The sequence below is a fragment of the Brachycentrus maculatus genome, unplaced genomic scaffold (assembly GCF_059751285.1).
Source record: "Brachycentrus maculatus isolate JH-2025_06_01 unplaced genomic scaffold, ASM5975128v1 h1tg000783l, whole genome shotgun sequence".
Classification (NCBI taxonomy): Eukaryota; Metazoa; Arthropoda; class Insecta; order Trichoptera; family Brachycentridae; genus Brachycentrus; species Brachycentrus maculatus.
Genome location: NW_028281511.1, coordinates 178,117 through 194,718, shown reverse-complemented (window position 1 = coordinate 194,718; position 16,602 = coordinate 178,117). Strand labels below are relative to the sequence as shown.

At 30.7% G+C, this 16,602-nt stretch overlaps 1 protein-coding gene across 1 annotated transcript in view; it reads left to right on the top strand.

Annotated features, from left to right (window-relative positions):
- Positions 1-258: 258 nt before the first annotated feature.
- The window catches only part of LOC148300213 (uncharacterized), a gene marked incomplete at both ends in the record, with an annotated part of 63,860 nt that continues 47,516 nt past the window's right edge, over positions 259-16,602 (top strand). Inside the window, one exon of the mRNA XM_088275103.1 lies at positions 259-467. Within this exon, the coding sequence (XP_088131229.1) occupies positions 259-467 (209 nt within the window). The remainder of the gene's footprint in view (positions 468-16,602) is intronic.

Sequence of the window (16,602 nt, the reverse complement as noted above, 5' to 3'; positions counted from 1 at the left end):
TAAGATGATGAACGAGATGAAGTTTAAAAAAAAATCTACCCTCTTATATTCAGAATTAAATTTCATCAGCAAAAAATTGACTCCTTTTCAATTTTTTATTTTAAAATAAATATAACGATTGTAGTGATTTTATTAATATACACAAAATGGGTTGTTTCTTCTTTAAGATAAAATGTCAATAACAGAAAGCGATTCAATCCGATGTTCTTCCATCGACAATGTTTTCATAACTTTCTGAAATTTATATTTATATTTCAGGCGTCAGTAACTGCCTAAGGGATGTGAGAATTTCCCTCCCAGCAGCCGTGCAGAGGGGCTCAACTGCGGCCCTTCGCTGCCAGTATGACATAGAGGCAGATATTTTGTATTCTGTAAAGTGGTACAGAGGAGACAGGGAGTTTTATCGGTACATGCCGAAAGAAAATCCCGTCATGAAAGTGTTCCCTACACCTGGATTCAGCGTATTGGTAAGCAAGCGTTCGATTATATTATCATACATAAAAACTGAACAGAAGAATCGATTAAGTAAACAAGATTTGATGGTAGATTGGTGTTAGGTTGACATTACTAATAATCGATTTCGTCGCCCTCTAAGTAGGTTGAAATCGGATTGAATAAAAAGAAAAAACAATGCTTTATTTTTATCATTTTTTGTAACATTTGTTAAGTTTTGTTCTGTCGTTTTTTGGTGGAACTGCATTTTATAAAATAAAATAACAACTGTGAAATTTTTTCCACATTCATTTTATTTGACCAGCAACCGGGTTTCGTCGTAACTGACATAATCAGACTGGTGTCGAACATTTTGTCTATGTTAAAAATTAAACTTAATACGTACATAATGGTAGCCAAAAACTCACACTGTATTTTTATTAAATTAAAAACTTTTGAAATGGAAACTATTTTCGTTGTGCTTAAGATTTGTAACTTTTTTAAGTTTTTATAACATAAACTTTAAAAATAAAGTATACAGAACTATTTAAATGACAATTTTCTCAATTATAACTTATATTGAAATCTAGGTCATTTTTCTACTATACAAACACAAAAGATGCGAGAAAATATATGTAGGATTTAGATGTAAAAAGAATTTATGTATAGATGTAAAAAATACATAAATGTAGAATTTATTTAGAAAATATATGTAGAATAAATAAGTGAATTTCTCATTTTTTCTCATTCATTTTGATATAGTGTCACCTCATGTTGATAACTGATGTGCAAATCTGATCACCTTACCCTTATGGAATAAACCATTAAGATAACACTGCTTCGATAAGTAACAGTATCTTTGGCCTTATTAAGTATGGGTAAGCCCTTTAAGTATACATACATACATGCAAACGTCAAATACGATAATCAATATTGATTTGAAGTTATCTGGCGTAATGTTGACAATTGGGCATGTAATTTGTAGACGTAAGGGGTTGTTGAGTACATAATATGTACTTCATATGATGTGAAAAACGATTTCAAATGTATTTTACGAAGAGAATCATCTTCAAGTTCACATTTGTAAAAATGCTCAGGTACACCTACGCTGCTGATAGCGTACGAAATAAGAAGGATATTTAAAATGGAAATTTTATCTCTTATCACATTAACACGTGTTTCAGTTTATAAATATATAATTAAGTTTAAAGTTAACTTTTATTTAATGCTTGTTGTCTCACACCATAAAAAGTTAAGGATATTTTATGATTTGATGAAAGAACACACTCGACATCAACACGTGCCATATAGTCGTTAGTTATTATTAATACTACGATTAGATATTTGCTTCTTATAAAGAACAGTAGTACATTTCTTACATGAACTAAAATAACTGCAAAAAATTATTTCGCTGAAAAGTTTTTAAAGATTTTTTAAATATACAAAATCACCTTATTTTGTCCATCCTTAATATGTCAATTTTGTCAACTGTTGCAATTGGAAGAAAATGAAAAAATACTTCCTGACATTATATATGCAATAGAAAATACTTCTCTTGTACAAAGGAAACCCAATTTAACAATGATTTAAATATAGCAATTAAGTGTCGAGAATTCAAGAATTGGTAATCAAAATAAATTTAATCATTTATTGAAATATTTTCGATAACATTTACACATAAATATTTCCGTTTGTTTTATATCTTTAAATGCACATAGATCTTTTGGTTTATTGAGTGGATATTTTTGGAAAATGATTCATAACTCTACTTTCGATATTTTTAAAAGTGTTGTTGAAATGCGAATATTTTATAAAGATTTCGTTACAAATATACGATAATAATATTTATCGGAATTTATTTAACTACTTATTATCAACTTCAAAACTCTACAATATTGAAATTATATGCAGTAGAATACAAAAGGACAGTTTATGGCCTTAAATAAGCGCTAGGAAAAAGTAACAGTCTTCTCACGATGAAAGTAATAAAATTTTATTAAAATACATACATTCACATTATTATTTGACTTCTCAACATAGATGAAGAAAAATATCAAAGTCTGGGCACTTACGGAGCTTACGCCCGTCATAGGCTGGTTAAATTGTTCACTTTACACACGTGTAACATTCACCAATTCTACCCAAGATTGACAACCACACTATTCAAATTCTTGGAACATCTTTACCTGTAGGTATATTGATCAAACACAGTGTTTTAATTTACTAGAGACATCTATGGTGACACTTTCTGTGACGTCTGAATCTTGGATTATATTAACATACTTATGTAGATTTTACAGGATTCTACACACTGATTAGCATATGCTAAGAAAGATTTTGTTCTATTTTTTTGTTTAAAAAATATATATGTATATTTACTTTGAGATTAATCACGAATCAATTTAGTTTAAATTTACAATTCATAACAAAATATTGCTGGTTAATTTTGTCCTTTCTTTTAGTTTATTGATAATTCAAGTTGTATTTGTGAGGATTCTGTGTAAAATATACTCAGGAGCATGTGCTTACAAAAAATTTGTTTTATTTATTTACTTAAAAAATAAACCGTATTTATCATGAGGTCAATTTGACTCATGAATCAGATTTAGTGTCAACTTACAATTTATCACAAAATGTGTTGGGTTATTTTCTTGTTTTATATTTGATGATTCAAGTTATATTTGTGAGGATTCTGAGTAAAGAATTCATAGAAGCTCCTGTGCAAAATACGACCCAGCTAGACTAGATTTATTCTCTTAATTTTCTTATGTTTTGTGACTCAGATGGCGGAGACACCAGATTCTTGCTAAGGGCATTGTAAAATAAGATCGTATTTCTTAAACTATGGCGTAATTTCACCAGAATGTCAACAAATATATTGCAGACCTTTAAAATGATGGCGTTTAATTTTGTTGAAATAAACCTGTGAGATATATATTTTTTTGTTCAAAATACTCTCATTTATACTTCTCGTTTAACTAAATTATTCATACCCAAAAATGTTTATTTATATACTTATCGTGGGTGTACTGGCAAAAAACGTTAACTCGAAAATATACAATTTCGACTTAATGATGCAGTGTTCTAAAGTTTTCAATGTTCTATAAACTGGATAAATACACTCAATAATTTGAATGTCATATTTATGTGGTTTTAAAAGTAAATTCAACATTAAGTTTAAAAGCGGGTATTCTATTAAGATTAAAAGCTTTTAAATAATAGGGATTATTCAAACAGGGATTTTTGAGTTAACGTTTTTTGCCAGTATACTCACGATGTTTTGTTTGGCAGTTTACTAATGAAGTTTAATATCAATATGGTTCAGCTTGATTCGGTTTAAAATAGTAAAATACATTCGGAAAAAAAAATAAAACATACTTTTGTTCTCACTTGGCCACGCTCAGGATTTTTTTTTGATTACCTAACGTTCAAGTGACTCTGAAATCTAGCTATGGCTTATGCAACACCGCTTATCATGACCCTACTCAGGCTTCAACTTTTTAAGTTTCATAGCCTATGCCTACTCGTGAGTGAATTTACTCTTTATGTTTAATAATAAATCCTTTACTGCACCCCAATGATGCATAGGGCACTGCTTCATATAAACGCAGTGTTATCTCGATCGATTACACATGAAGGAAAGGTGATCAGCCCTCCACTTCAGGTACCAATCCAGTGTAATATTGAATAAATATTAGAGTGAAAAAATCACTTATATTTATTAAACCCCCCTGGGAATCGAACCCGGGACCTCCAGAACGGTAGGCGAGCTTGCTGACCATTACGCTGCGGAGGCAGACAAGAAATGTTCTGTTATGTTTAAAATTACTATTATTTCATGTTATTCATCCGTGAAAATTCTAGGCAAAAACACTCGCAACGCTTATGATTTGTAATGTTGTCAATATTTTGAGTATGTCAAAATCTTTGTCCACAATTCTGAATTAGTGTATTTAGAAATTTCTCTGCTTAAACGCCTTCATGAAAGATTTGTCCTCAATAGACATTGAAGTTGAAGGTAAAATTTATTATTATTTTTATTATTCAACGTCCTATTGGTACAACTCTCTAATTCTGGCTAAATTTTACAAAGGTTATTGGAAAATAATTGTAAACTGTACCAATATTTTAAAGATTGTTTTAAAAAATGATCGGATGCTACAAAAAAGTAGCTGCCGGATTGAAAATGACACTTTTATGATAGTTTACATAGTTTGCAATACGGTTTTAGACTAGGCAAATTAAGCATATTTTAGGTCGAATCTCAGAATGAAATTAAAAGTTTTTAAAATGGCATAAGTGTTCCTTAAGACCCTTCAGGGTCTGGACCTTTTTCCAGCGTCTTTACATTTTTCTTAACCTTTTGAAAAACATGGGGTTTATTTAATTCGCCGATACTATTTATTGTAATATTGTAACATAATTCATGTTACAAATGTAAAACCTCGCAACTTTTTTACACAAAGCTTTGAATCGCTGACAAAAGAACTTGAAAACGGGTTCATCAAAATGTTTTTACGAGAACCGGATGGATGATAAAAGACGTCTGCTTTGAAAACTTTTACTAAAATATAGCGTACGGTGTATTATAGCAAAACGAATGGTGGAATTACGTGAGACGAGGGCTGTCTATGGGTCGTATACAATTTTGTGTAAACGTTTCATTTTTATTTTAAATATAATGTGAATTTACAAATACCTATGTTTTTTGTCATGCCATGAATAAATCAAAGATCCGTTACCACGCACGATGATTGTGTTTTGGTGTACTAATGCTCTAATAGCCCATTCTTACGTACGATTACTGCGAGCGTAATTTTTTATATAAACTCACTCGAAACCAAACAGTTCCATAGAGGCACGCCATTATAATAACGGAACGAAGGCCATCAATCAAACGTATTGTTGCTGTACAGTAATATTATCTCTATTTTATGAATGCCAGTCCATGGATTGATGAATTCGTAAATGATTTAACGTTAATTCTATTTTAACTGCTCATACATTACCTGTGCTAAATTGTTTTTGTTTTCTTTTTAAAATCATTATTAAATTTTAAGTTGTATTTTTAAAGAGTGAATTTTATTCTGACGGTGGGACCATCAGTTGAGAATTTGTGAAGTAAACATAAAGCTTTCTCCAAAGGAACAGTGAGATTCATTCAGTATATTTTCACACATATCTTTTAGGAGAGAGAGCCTGAACTTGAAACTCGAATAAACTGGATTATTTAACCCACGCATGATATATTTATATATATATATATATCACGTGTGTCTTAAATGAGACGAATCATTAATCGTTCCTGCACGAAAAAAATTAAAAAATTTTGAATTTCGTAATAAATTGAATTATTTCATTTAAAACCCATAAGTTGAGTGATAAATAAAAAAGAAAAAAATGACAACATTTTTGAGTGTGTCTGAATACTTGTTCATAAATCTGGGTTTCTCCACATAATAATTATTTTTATATTTTTTAATCTCAACATAGATGAAGAAGAATATGAGTTCTGGTATTAACAGGCTTATGATCTGTCATCTACTACAAACCTACTACTGCAAACTAACCATAGATGGTTTCCGTGAAATCAAACATGAAGCGTCATAAGATATGAGATTTATGATAAATGCATAATTTTTTTTTTGTAGTGTGGTTGTCAATCATGGAATGAATGGTGAATGTTATAGATGAGTATAAAGTAATAAAGTCTGTCTTCTTTCCTAGACTTTTATATCCTTCTTCAGCTATGTTGAAATGTCAGAAATATAAATAATCCATTATCTATTTATTTAACTTTATTTCAAATATTTTGGTAAAATGTACCTACAGGGTCTTAGTATGTGATATATGTTAAATAAAATAAAGTGATTAAAAAAAAACACATTCCCGAGTAAAATTAAAAATACATTTTTACACATATACATAGGTACTTTCACGCACATAAATATATATAGTATATATGTATAAGCATTGTGAAATAAAAAATACTTCATTTAAAATGTATAAAACCTCTTTTCTTTCTTTTCCATTTGACTGGATTGAACCACAGCAATGTGTGGGGATCAAGTTATTAATTGCTGGAATTTCTGAGATATTCGGTGAACTAATTTACTGATTTTATCGATATAAATGGTATTTAAATAATAAAAAAATCATTATAATATCCGTTCTTTTTACTTCACCTTTATGTATAAAAACAACCAACTAATTAAAATAAAATAAAAGATTACTTCTACCCCAGTTATCTTTTCGGAGTTTTTTGTTTCTCACTTCAGAATAGTTTGAAATCAAATATATTTTCTCGAGGTCTTACTTACAAAAGTGTCAAAAATCTTTTTCTATTCAAAATAATCTTTTTTGTTTAACTTCTTTTGTTGAACTTCAGTCGTTGGAGAAGTGTGTTAAAAATGAGAGAATGAAAAAGATTTTTTCCCCGTTATGCTTGACATCGCCTGGAAAGTTATTTTGCTTAAAAAAAGCATCTGATTTTTAAAAAGACCTAACTTGTTAGGGAGCTTTTATTCAAATGTAGAGGTTTTTAAGTATAAATGATAAAATTTTAACTCTTAAATTAAGTTAATTTCTTTAAATCAAGTATTGTATTAAAAAAAAACTCACATTTTAACTTTTGGCATTTATAAGTAAATGTGATAAAAGAATATACTCAAATAATTTCTTAATAAAATAAGCAAAATATAACATTTGATTATTTGTTTGTCGTTCAATACATAATTACGATTTCTTTTTGTATTTTATGCACGTAAGTAAGCATTAAAATACCTTGGCTGGTCTTCATGAGTTACCCAAGAGCTGGATAAAAAACGTACAAATTACGAGGTTAATTATAATAAAACCACCCTCACACGGAGGCCATTTTTAACCTTCAAGAACATTTATATATATATATATATATATATATATATATATATATATATATATATATATATATATATATATATATATATATATATATATATATATATATATATATATATATATATATATATATATATATATATATATATATATATATATATATATATATATATATATATATATATATATATATATATATATATATATATATATATATATATATATATATATATATATATATATATATATATATATATATATATATATATATATATATATATATATATATATATATATATATATATATATATATATATATATATATATATATATATATATATATATATATATATATATATATATATATATATATATATATATATATATATATATATATATATATATATATATATATATATATATATATATATATATATATATGTATATATATTTACATAAATAAAAAAATCCCTAGTTCTTAAATGATGAAGATAATTAGATACAAGACTAATTGTTTTAAGATATTTTTAAATTCAGAAAGGTCTCATATAAGACTAATTTGTATTTGAGCATAAAATGGGACGGAACACTTCTATCATATTGTTGTTAAAGATAATAAATTACATATTTTAATAAAATCAAATATATTTATTTATTCCAATATGATAAAAAGTGCCTTTAATAAGAACTATAGTTTAATGAACAAATGAAAATAATTTTGGAAATAAACTGATTTTACATGCGCGAATGAAAATTTTCAAGACGCTCTGGGCGCAATGGTTATTCTTTAGATCGTGTTCTTCTTATAGCCGCTATGGTATCATTTTGATCAAACAAAGTATTTTATATATTTTTTTTAATTAGTGTTTTTCAAAATAATTTAGTGTTATTTTTTACCCTAGCTATTGTAAAAATATTAAAGAGAGGGTGAAAAAGCAAACTAAAGTAATTTCTTCTGACCACAGTCAACATAACATTGTACTCAAGTGTGATGTTGAAGTAGTGATTTATGTCTAGCTAGCGATACTGATAAATGTCATCATAATAAATATTGTTTGTTAAATGAATGCACTTGACTCGTATTGTACACCTAACGTGATGTGATTGAAAGATCGATCTAATTATTTTTTAAAAACTTAAGCACTATTTCTTTAATCTTTTTTAAAACCTTTTTTTTTAAATGATATTCTTTGCTGTAATTAATTATAAAGAGAAAACGCAATTTATTTCAATGGTAGCAAAATTAATTGATAAAATCTCATGCCAACCAATGCAAACGGTAGGAAACTTTCTGACAGATTGAGAGGTTGTTAGAATACAAATGGTAACTGTTATTTTAATGTAGGCGGTCTCTTAATTAACACATAAGGGAATAAGCTAGGAAAATGTCATTCAAATAGGTAGGTACCTACTCGTTAATTGTTTTAAACGGAATATTATGTTTTATAATGGTCACAACAGGCTACCTTCTGATTTCCTGGTAAATATATTTTATCTTTTTAAATACACAATACAAGACATTGATATTTTTAAAAACAGTTCACTTTTATAATTATTTGTTTTATTATACACACATACTAAAAAAACGATTAATTTTATTTAATGTTATCATATTTTTGACAACCACGTGCTTGTAATTTGTTTTTCCTGGTAATTATATGGCACCTTCTTTGAATAAATCATTTATAGGTGGATTGACTGATACTGTCACGTTTATCGCGTTGAATATATCTTGTATCATAAACACGACATTGATGGAAGCCTATAATAAACATGTAAAACTGTTACCTTTTGACCAGGCGCCAAAATCGAAGCGTAATGTGCACACTGTAATTCTCGAGGGATGTAAATTTTTAACAAGTTCTGTTGTTTTAAAGCTCGTTGGAATGAACTTTGTTAGGAGTATTGTGTTGTTACCTACAAACGTACATCGCACAGTTCCGGGAAAAAATATTGTAGTAAAGTATTGTTTCAATGGTTGAAGAAAACACTTGTTTTTTACCACTTGAGTTTTATTATAGACTACATATTTCAGAAGTTAAACTTCCATCATTCAGGTCTGTATAGTAACTAAAAAATAAAAAATATAATTGTTTTATAAATAAGGAGAGGGGAAAGTATTTAAAAAACAATTTTATATTTTATTTTTTAGTTATTATACAGACCTGAATGATGGAAGCTTAACTTTTGAAACATGTAGTATATAATAAAACTCAAGTGGTAAAAAACAAGTGTTTTCTTTAATTATTGTAACATGTCTTACCACAAAGTTAATGCCGAAACAATAAATAAAGTATTGTTTCATTGTAGTGACCCACACATATACAATTTATTTCGTGAAACATTTTTTTCTCGCTTGTATGTTCGCTCGATCAAAATCTTTATTCTTCTAAAGTTTTTCACCGATAAATTTTAAACTGCAATATAAATCTATCTATGAATACACGCGTACTTTTAAATATATAAACCTGTGGCAGATACTTTTACGAATGACAGGGAAAAATATGTTTTTTTAAACGGATTTTTTGAGCGCAATGCAACGCTATTTAAACGTTACAGTAATGCAATTATAAACATTTCTCATGGCAGACAGCTGCCAACATTTTCTAACTAGAAAATAACTGGTTGACATTCGTATAAATGATACAAATTTTACAGGAATCACAATCTATTATTGTCTGATTGGAGTATTTGCTTAAAACATTTTGAAATAATCAATATTTTTAGATTCATAGAAAAATGAACGTTCTAACTCACCTAAGAGTGTTTTTCTTGTCAAGAAAATTCCTGTCAAGAATAAAAGTATAAAAAAATTCACAACTTTGAAATATAATTTAGATAGTGGCAATCGTAATTTACCATAGGAATGTTTTTTACGTATCTCACCATCTAACGATTGAAGTAAATTATTGTGGAAATAGAGCACGTAATACGGCGAGTACATACGTTATCTAATGGCTAATCAATTTACATCGCCATGGTGAAATCGATCAATAGATAATTATCCTTTATTTTACCATAGCGATTTGTGCATTTACCAGCGTTTAATCATATGGACCCAGGTTTGAATGCGCTAAAGGAAACATCAATATTGAATGATTTAACCAAAAATTTCAATTTATTATGTATCCAAATAGAGGCAAACGAGTAAATAATCGAGGTCTGGGTATATACGGGGCTTAATACCAGTCTTAAATTGCAAACATATTATTTTATATTATTTTTTGAAATCTCATCAAAGATTAAGAAGAATATGGAAGTCTGGGCATTTACGGGGCTGATTAGTAGTAGTAGTCATAGGCTGGTTTAAGTGATCACTTTACACACGTGTAACATTCACCAATTCTATCCATTATTGACAACCACACTATTCAAATTTTGGAAGTTCTTTATAAAGGAACCAATTTCGAAACGTTGTTCTTGAATCACTAGAACGTCACTAGAGACATCTATTGGTGAGATGAAAAGAAACAATTTATAGAGAAGAAACGCTTTTGTGAGTATGTGAGGTCCGAATCCTTTATTAAAATTTGTGAACGAGTATTTGGACACACTCAAAATGTTGTTAATATTATTTTACCTTATTTTGGTTATGTAAATTCATGCATTCACAAAGTAATAATAAAAGCATATTTTAAATAAATACAATATAATATCAAAGTACCTAATATTATTAAAGGTAAACGTTTAAAAAATAAATAGACTGAAATAACAACGTGGTTTTTTTTTTGCGCATCAAAGACCTATGTTTATTATTTAAAAAAAAGTTTTTTTTTCAATGTTTTCTTTATTTCATAAACTTGTAGTTTTTAAAAGAAAACTTCAAAAGTCATCGCTATTATTTCCAAGACAAGTAAAATAAAGTTTAACATGTTTCTTGTTTGAATGGTATTATTCTGTTCTGCAATGGTAAAAGTTTTAATTATATTTTTTTACCAACATTGTTTGCATTCAAGAAACGTTAACGTTAATTAAAAAGCAAAAAAATCAACAAGGGTTGGTCATTTCTCTTATCGTGGATTATTCTGAACGTTTCGTTAATAATCTGTATAAGATCTCGTTGAAAACCGTAAACTTTTATATCATAATAAGAAATGGGTCAGTAGAATTTTTTTCTCCTTCATTCAATTGGGAGAAGGATCGTATTGTTATGTGATTATTTCAGTACCAAAAAATAGGTTAACTAATAAAATTCGAAAAATGTTGAAAGTGTACATTTTTCTAAGATGTATTTTTTAAAACAATTTATTTACATATTTTATTTATTGTTTTGGAATTTACTTTGTGGTAAGACATGTGTAAATGATTAAGATAACACTTGTTTTTATACCACTTGAGTTTTATTAATTTCTGGAGAGATCATGTGAGAAGAGCGAGTTCGGATCGAGTGGTGAGGGTGGCAGTGGACAGCAGCATAGGCGGGATCAGACCCCCAGGAAGACCAACTAAACGATGGAAGCACCACTTCCACCTCCCAGGAGCAATCTGAGAATGACAGGACCTAGTCCTAAAAGAAGAAGAAGAAAACTACTAGTTTTGGAAGCTAAACTTCCATCGTCAGGTCTGAATAATAATCAGTTATTATTCAGACCTGATGATGGAAGTTTAGCCTCCGAAACTAGTAGTCATTAATTAAACTCAAGTGGAATAAAAATAAGTGTTTCCTTAATGATTGTAATTTATTTACAATAAATGTGTATGAATATAAAATAAATTATATTCAAACCACCTGTTACTATTTTACTATTTTACTATTTTACTATTTTACTATTTTACTATTTTATTATTTTACTATTTTACTATTTTATTATTGTTATTACTTATTAACTGTACCTGGCACGTGTTGTCGTGGCTTAAATTATAAATTAAACACTTATTTTCTACTACTCGAGTATTATATTGTAACGACTAGTTTCGGAAGCTACAGATACTTCCATCTACGGATTTGAATAAAGACTCAAATATATTTCATTTTCTTACCCATAGACGGAAGCATCTATAGCTTCCGAAACTAGTCTTAAAAATGTAAAACTCAAGTGGTAAAAAACAATTCTCTTATTTATAATTAAATCATGTTTTACTATAAGATGAATGCCTAAACAGCAATGAACATTTTTGTGGCTTAGTCTAATTCGAAATAGTCTAAATCGAAAAGAAAAAAAAACACTGCAAACATTTCAAATATGTTTCATTTCACAATAATTATGAAGAGATGAAAATATAAATAAAAAACCTATAAAACAACAATGCAGCTGAAAACAATGAAAATCCTAGATAACAGCGGTTCTCCATGAGCAATGCTTTATAATGCGTTTAATAGATGGCGCTGCGATTGTAGTGAAAAACAGTGTTTTACCTGTCACAGGTAAATAAAAAGACGTGCGTAGTTAAATACAACGTTCTGTCCAAATATTAAAGCAATCGGTGTATTACCTTGTTAGATTAAAGATTAGAAATAATTCAATTTTTCACTTATTACAATAAAAAAATTAAAGGCCTTACTCACAATAATATAATCCAATGAACGTCCAGTTGAGCTAAGAAAGCTGGACGTCAATTTAAAAAATATATATATACTTAATTTGTATTTATTTTTTAAAATATACATATTTTTTAAAATCCTTACCTATTGACAACTGTTGATTTTAAAAACATATATTTTTTTAAGAAACATTTCTTTTTTCAATACAAAAGCGGTATATTTAAGAAAAAATACAATAACGTCATGTTACCTGGGTTTAAACAAAATAAATTCCCGATTTATCGTATGTTGGTCCTTAAACGTGTGTGTTTTGCTGGTCGAATTGTTTTCCTTATATCGGGACCACACGAAGCTGACCTGAAATCGTGGGAACTCGTCACCCCAATAGCTGACCTAAAATCGTGGAAACTGGTCACCCCGATAGCTGACCTCTCTGCTCCCCTGGGGGAGCCTTCCAGCCAGGACACCGGACACAAATTGCTACAAATGAGATATTCGTTGGTGACGTCGACTGCCTCAGCGGTCGGAGCAATCCAAAGCAGACCATATATAATATTAGATTTCTCCAGCATCCGATATGCCATTGAAACAATGTTTTATTGTCCGTGATTTCCAAATGATCTGTTCAAAGTTCTGATTGCATCGCGTCTTATCGCTTTACTAAATACTTCACTTCAAACCCTTATCCGCACCTCAATGGTGCATAGGGCACTGCATCATATAAATGCAGTGTTATCTTGATCGTTAATACATGAAGGAAAGGTGATCGGCCCTCCGCTTTAGGTACCAGTCCAGGGTAATATTGAAAAAATATTACATTGGAAAAAATAACTTATTTGTATTTGACCCCCCCTGGGAATCAAACCCGGACCTCCGGTACGGTAGGCGAGCTCGCTGACCATTACACTACGGAGGCGGACTACCATCTTAATGTATGTATTTACATTTGTTATTATATTAAAATAATACACAAACATCAATGTTTTTTTTTTCATATAATAAATTTATCGAGAACCAAGTTTTGATGTTTTGGTTAAGAAACACTCGGTTGCAGTTTTTATTTTTATTATTTTTTTTTTTTGGCAAAGCACCCAATTTTGGGTGATACCTGCCATACTAGTGATTTTATATACTTAAATAATTTTTTTTTTTTTATTGATTTTTTTTGGGGTCACACGCTTTTGCCATACTTTTTTAAATGTTTAATAATCGCACCGTTAACATTTTTTGAGTTCATTGACAATAGGTGTTGGACATTCAGCGGGAAGGACAAACCCTCAGACCGAATGTCCTGAATGAACTCGAGGTTAGGGAGCAAGGGGCAGTTGAAAAATACGTGGTCAGCAGTCTCATCCTCCTGTCCACACGCGCACAACGAACAAGTTAGAATATTAATCCTTTTGAGGTGGGATGCAAGTACTGTGTGTCCGATCCTCAGCCTACACAGAAGGGACACATTCAGCTTGGGAATCCTAACTTTGCGGAACCAAGGGGATTTGGGTATCACGGGTTGGATTGACTTGTAATAGGATCCAGTGGATGTTATGGAGAACATTTCATTCCATTCCTCGCTTGCACCAGCTTTGAGCCCACTAAGATAGTCAGGAATGGGAAGGGTGAATAGACTGGGAACCACGCCACAGTCCCGGGCTTCCTTGGCCATGGAGTCCACCCTCTCATTACCGGTAATTCCTATATGAGATGGAATCCAAACTATCGAGACAATTTTATTTTCAGCATTAACCATATATAACATTCTTTTTATATCACAAAGAATATGATTATTTTTAAGGACAGAGTGATTATTATTTGAAGATAAAAGGTTCACAACGCTGAGAGAATCAGTTAAAATTACTGTCGGTGACAAGGATTGTTTAATAATTATTCTCAGAGCCTCTCTAAGGGCCACACATTCCGCTGTAAATATGGATGCTTCACGAGGTAATTGGAATTGCTCTTCTATATTAAGGGAAGGAATATATAATGCAGTACCACACGCTCCTACGGCACTTTTTGAGCCATCAGTGTATACTGCAACGTGGTTAGGCCAAAGTTCTTCCAACTTTTGTATGAATAATCGTTTAACATAAGAGGCATTAAGAACCAACGAGGTCTTATCTATTCCAATAGAAAGAAATACATCAGGTTTGTAAATAGCAGCTTCATATGAAATGTTATATAACGGAAGAGTGGCTTCAAGAGGACATGACATGGTGTTTACAATGTGATGCCAGGATCTACAGAGAATAGGAGGACTGTCAGTATTTTTGTTTGAGGTTGATTGAAAAAAAGCATGAAGAAGTTGAAGCCTCGGAAAAATTGGATGATTACTATCGTTAGTCCTATTGAGGATGAATTTGTTGGATAATAGTTTTTTCCTCAAAGAGTACGGCATATCAACACACTCCGCTTGTAAGGCAATCACAGGAGATGATTTCATTGCTCCCAAAATTAATCTGAGGCATTTATATTGTATCCTATCTAATTTAGATTGCAGATACATTGGAAGAGGGTCCATTATAAAGCACGCATAATCAATATGACTTCGGACAAGAGCGCAGTAAAGCATGTTCATTGTAGTCGGGTGAGCACCCCACCACACTCTCGAAACTGCCCTTAGGATGTTAATATTCTTTTCACACTTAGCCACAATGTTTTCAATGTGTTTGTTCCATGACAGCTTATTATTCAATGTGACGCCCAAAAATTTTACATTGTCCTTCACAGGAATCCGAATTTTCCTCAATTTTATATTTAACTCGGGGATGTTACGCTTTCTAGAAAATACTACTATTTGGCTTTTGGACGGAGCCAATTCCAAATTACTTTCCTCGAACCATGCCCCAACGGGTTCCAGTGCCCCATTCAATACACTCGAAGCGCGAGGTGTGGATTTGTCTGATGTATACAGCACGAAGTCATCCGCATACTGCAAAATGGAGATTTCAGGGGGAATATGTGTTTGAAGATCCTGAGTGTAGATGTTAAATAACAGTGGACTCAATACCGATCCCTGTGGCAGACCTTTGTACACCGTTCTAATCACGGATCCTTTTGGAGTATCTATGGCAATATCTCTATTGCACATCATATTAAATATCAGGCAGCCAACACCACTGGGGATCCCGAGGGCATTCATTCTTTCCAGCAGTAATGGGAGAAGGACATTATCATAAGCACTACTTGCGTCCAAGAAGCAGGCGATTAAGTCGGTTTTACAGGACCGTGAAACATGGATATCAGTAACTAGTACACTTAGGTTGTCGATGCAGGATTTATTTTTTCGAAAACCAAATTGCCAGTGCGGTAGGAGGTTATTTCTCTCTACAAACCACTCGAGCCTAGTCTTTACCATGCGTTCCAGAATTTTGAGAAAACAACATGAGAGGGCAATTGGCCTGTATGAAGTTCCAAGGGATATATCCTTACCAGGTTTGGGGATCGGGACTATGATTTGTCTTTTCCAGGAGTCTGGGATTGTGCAAGATTTTAAAATGAGATTATACAATTTTAAGATTAGGATCATAAATGGTTTAGGAAAGTGTTTGAAAAAGGAATAGGGAATCATGTCATGGCCCGGAGAAGAATCTCCAGAAGATTGGATTGCCATCGATAATTCATCGAGTGAAAACGGAGATGTTAGGTAGTCAGTGCCTGGAAGGATTGGGGGTTCTCTAGGGAGTTCGGAAATACTGGGAACGTAAGATGGAGCAAGTTTCCCAACAAAATCCTCTATCCAGGATGTACATTTGGAAGTGTTCACCTTCGGAGAGTATGATCCTCTGAATCTTCTAATTGAATCCCAGACA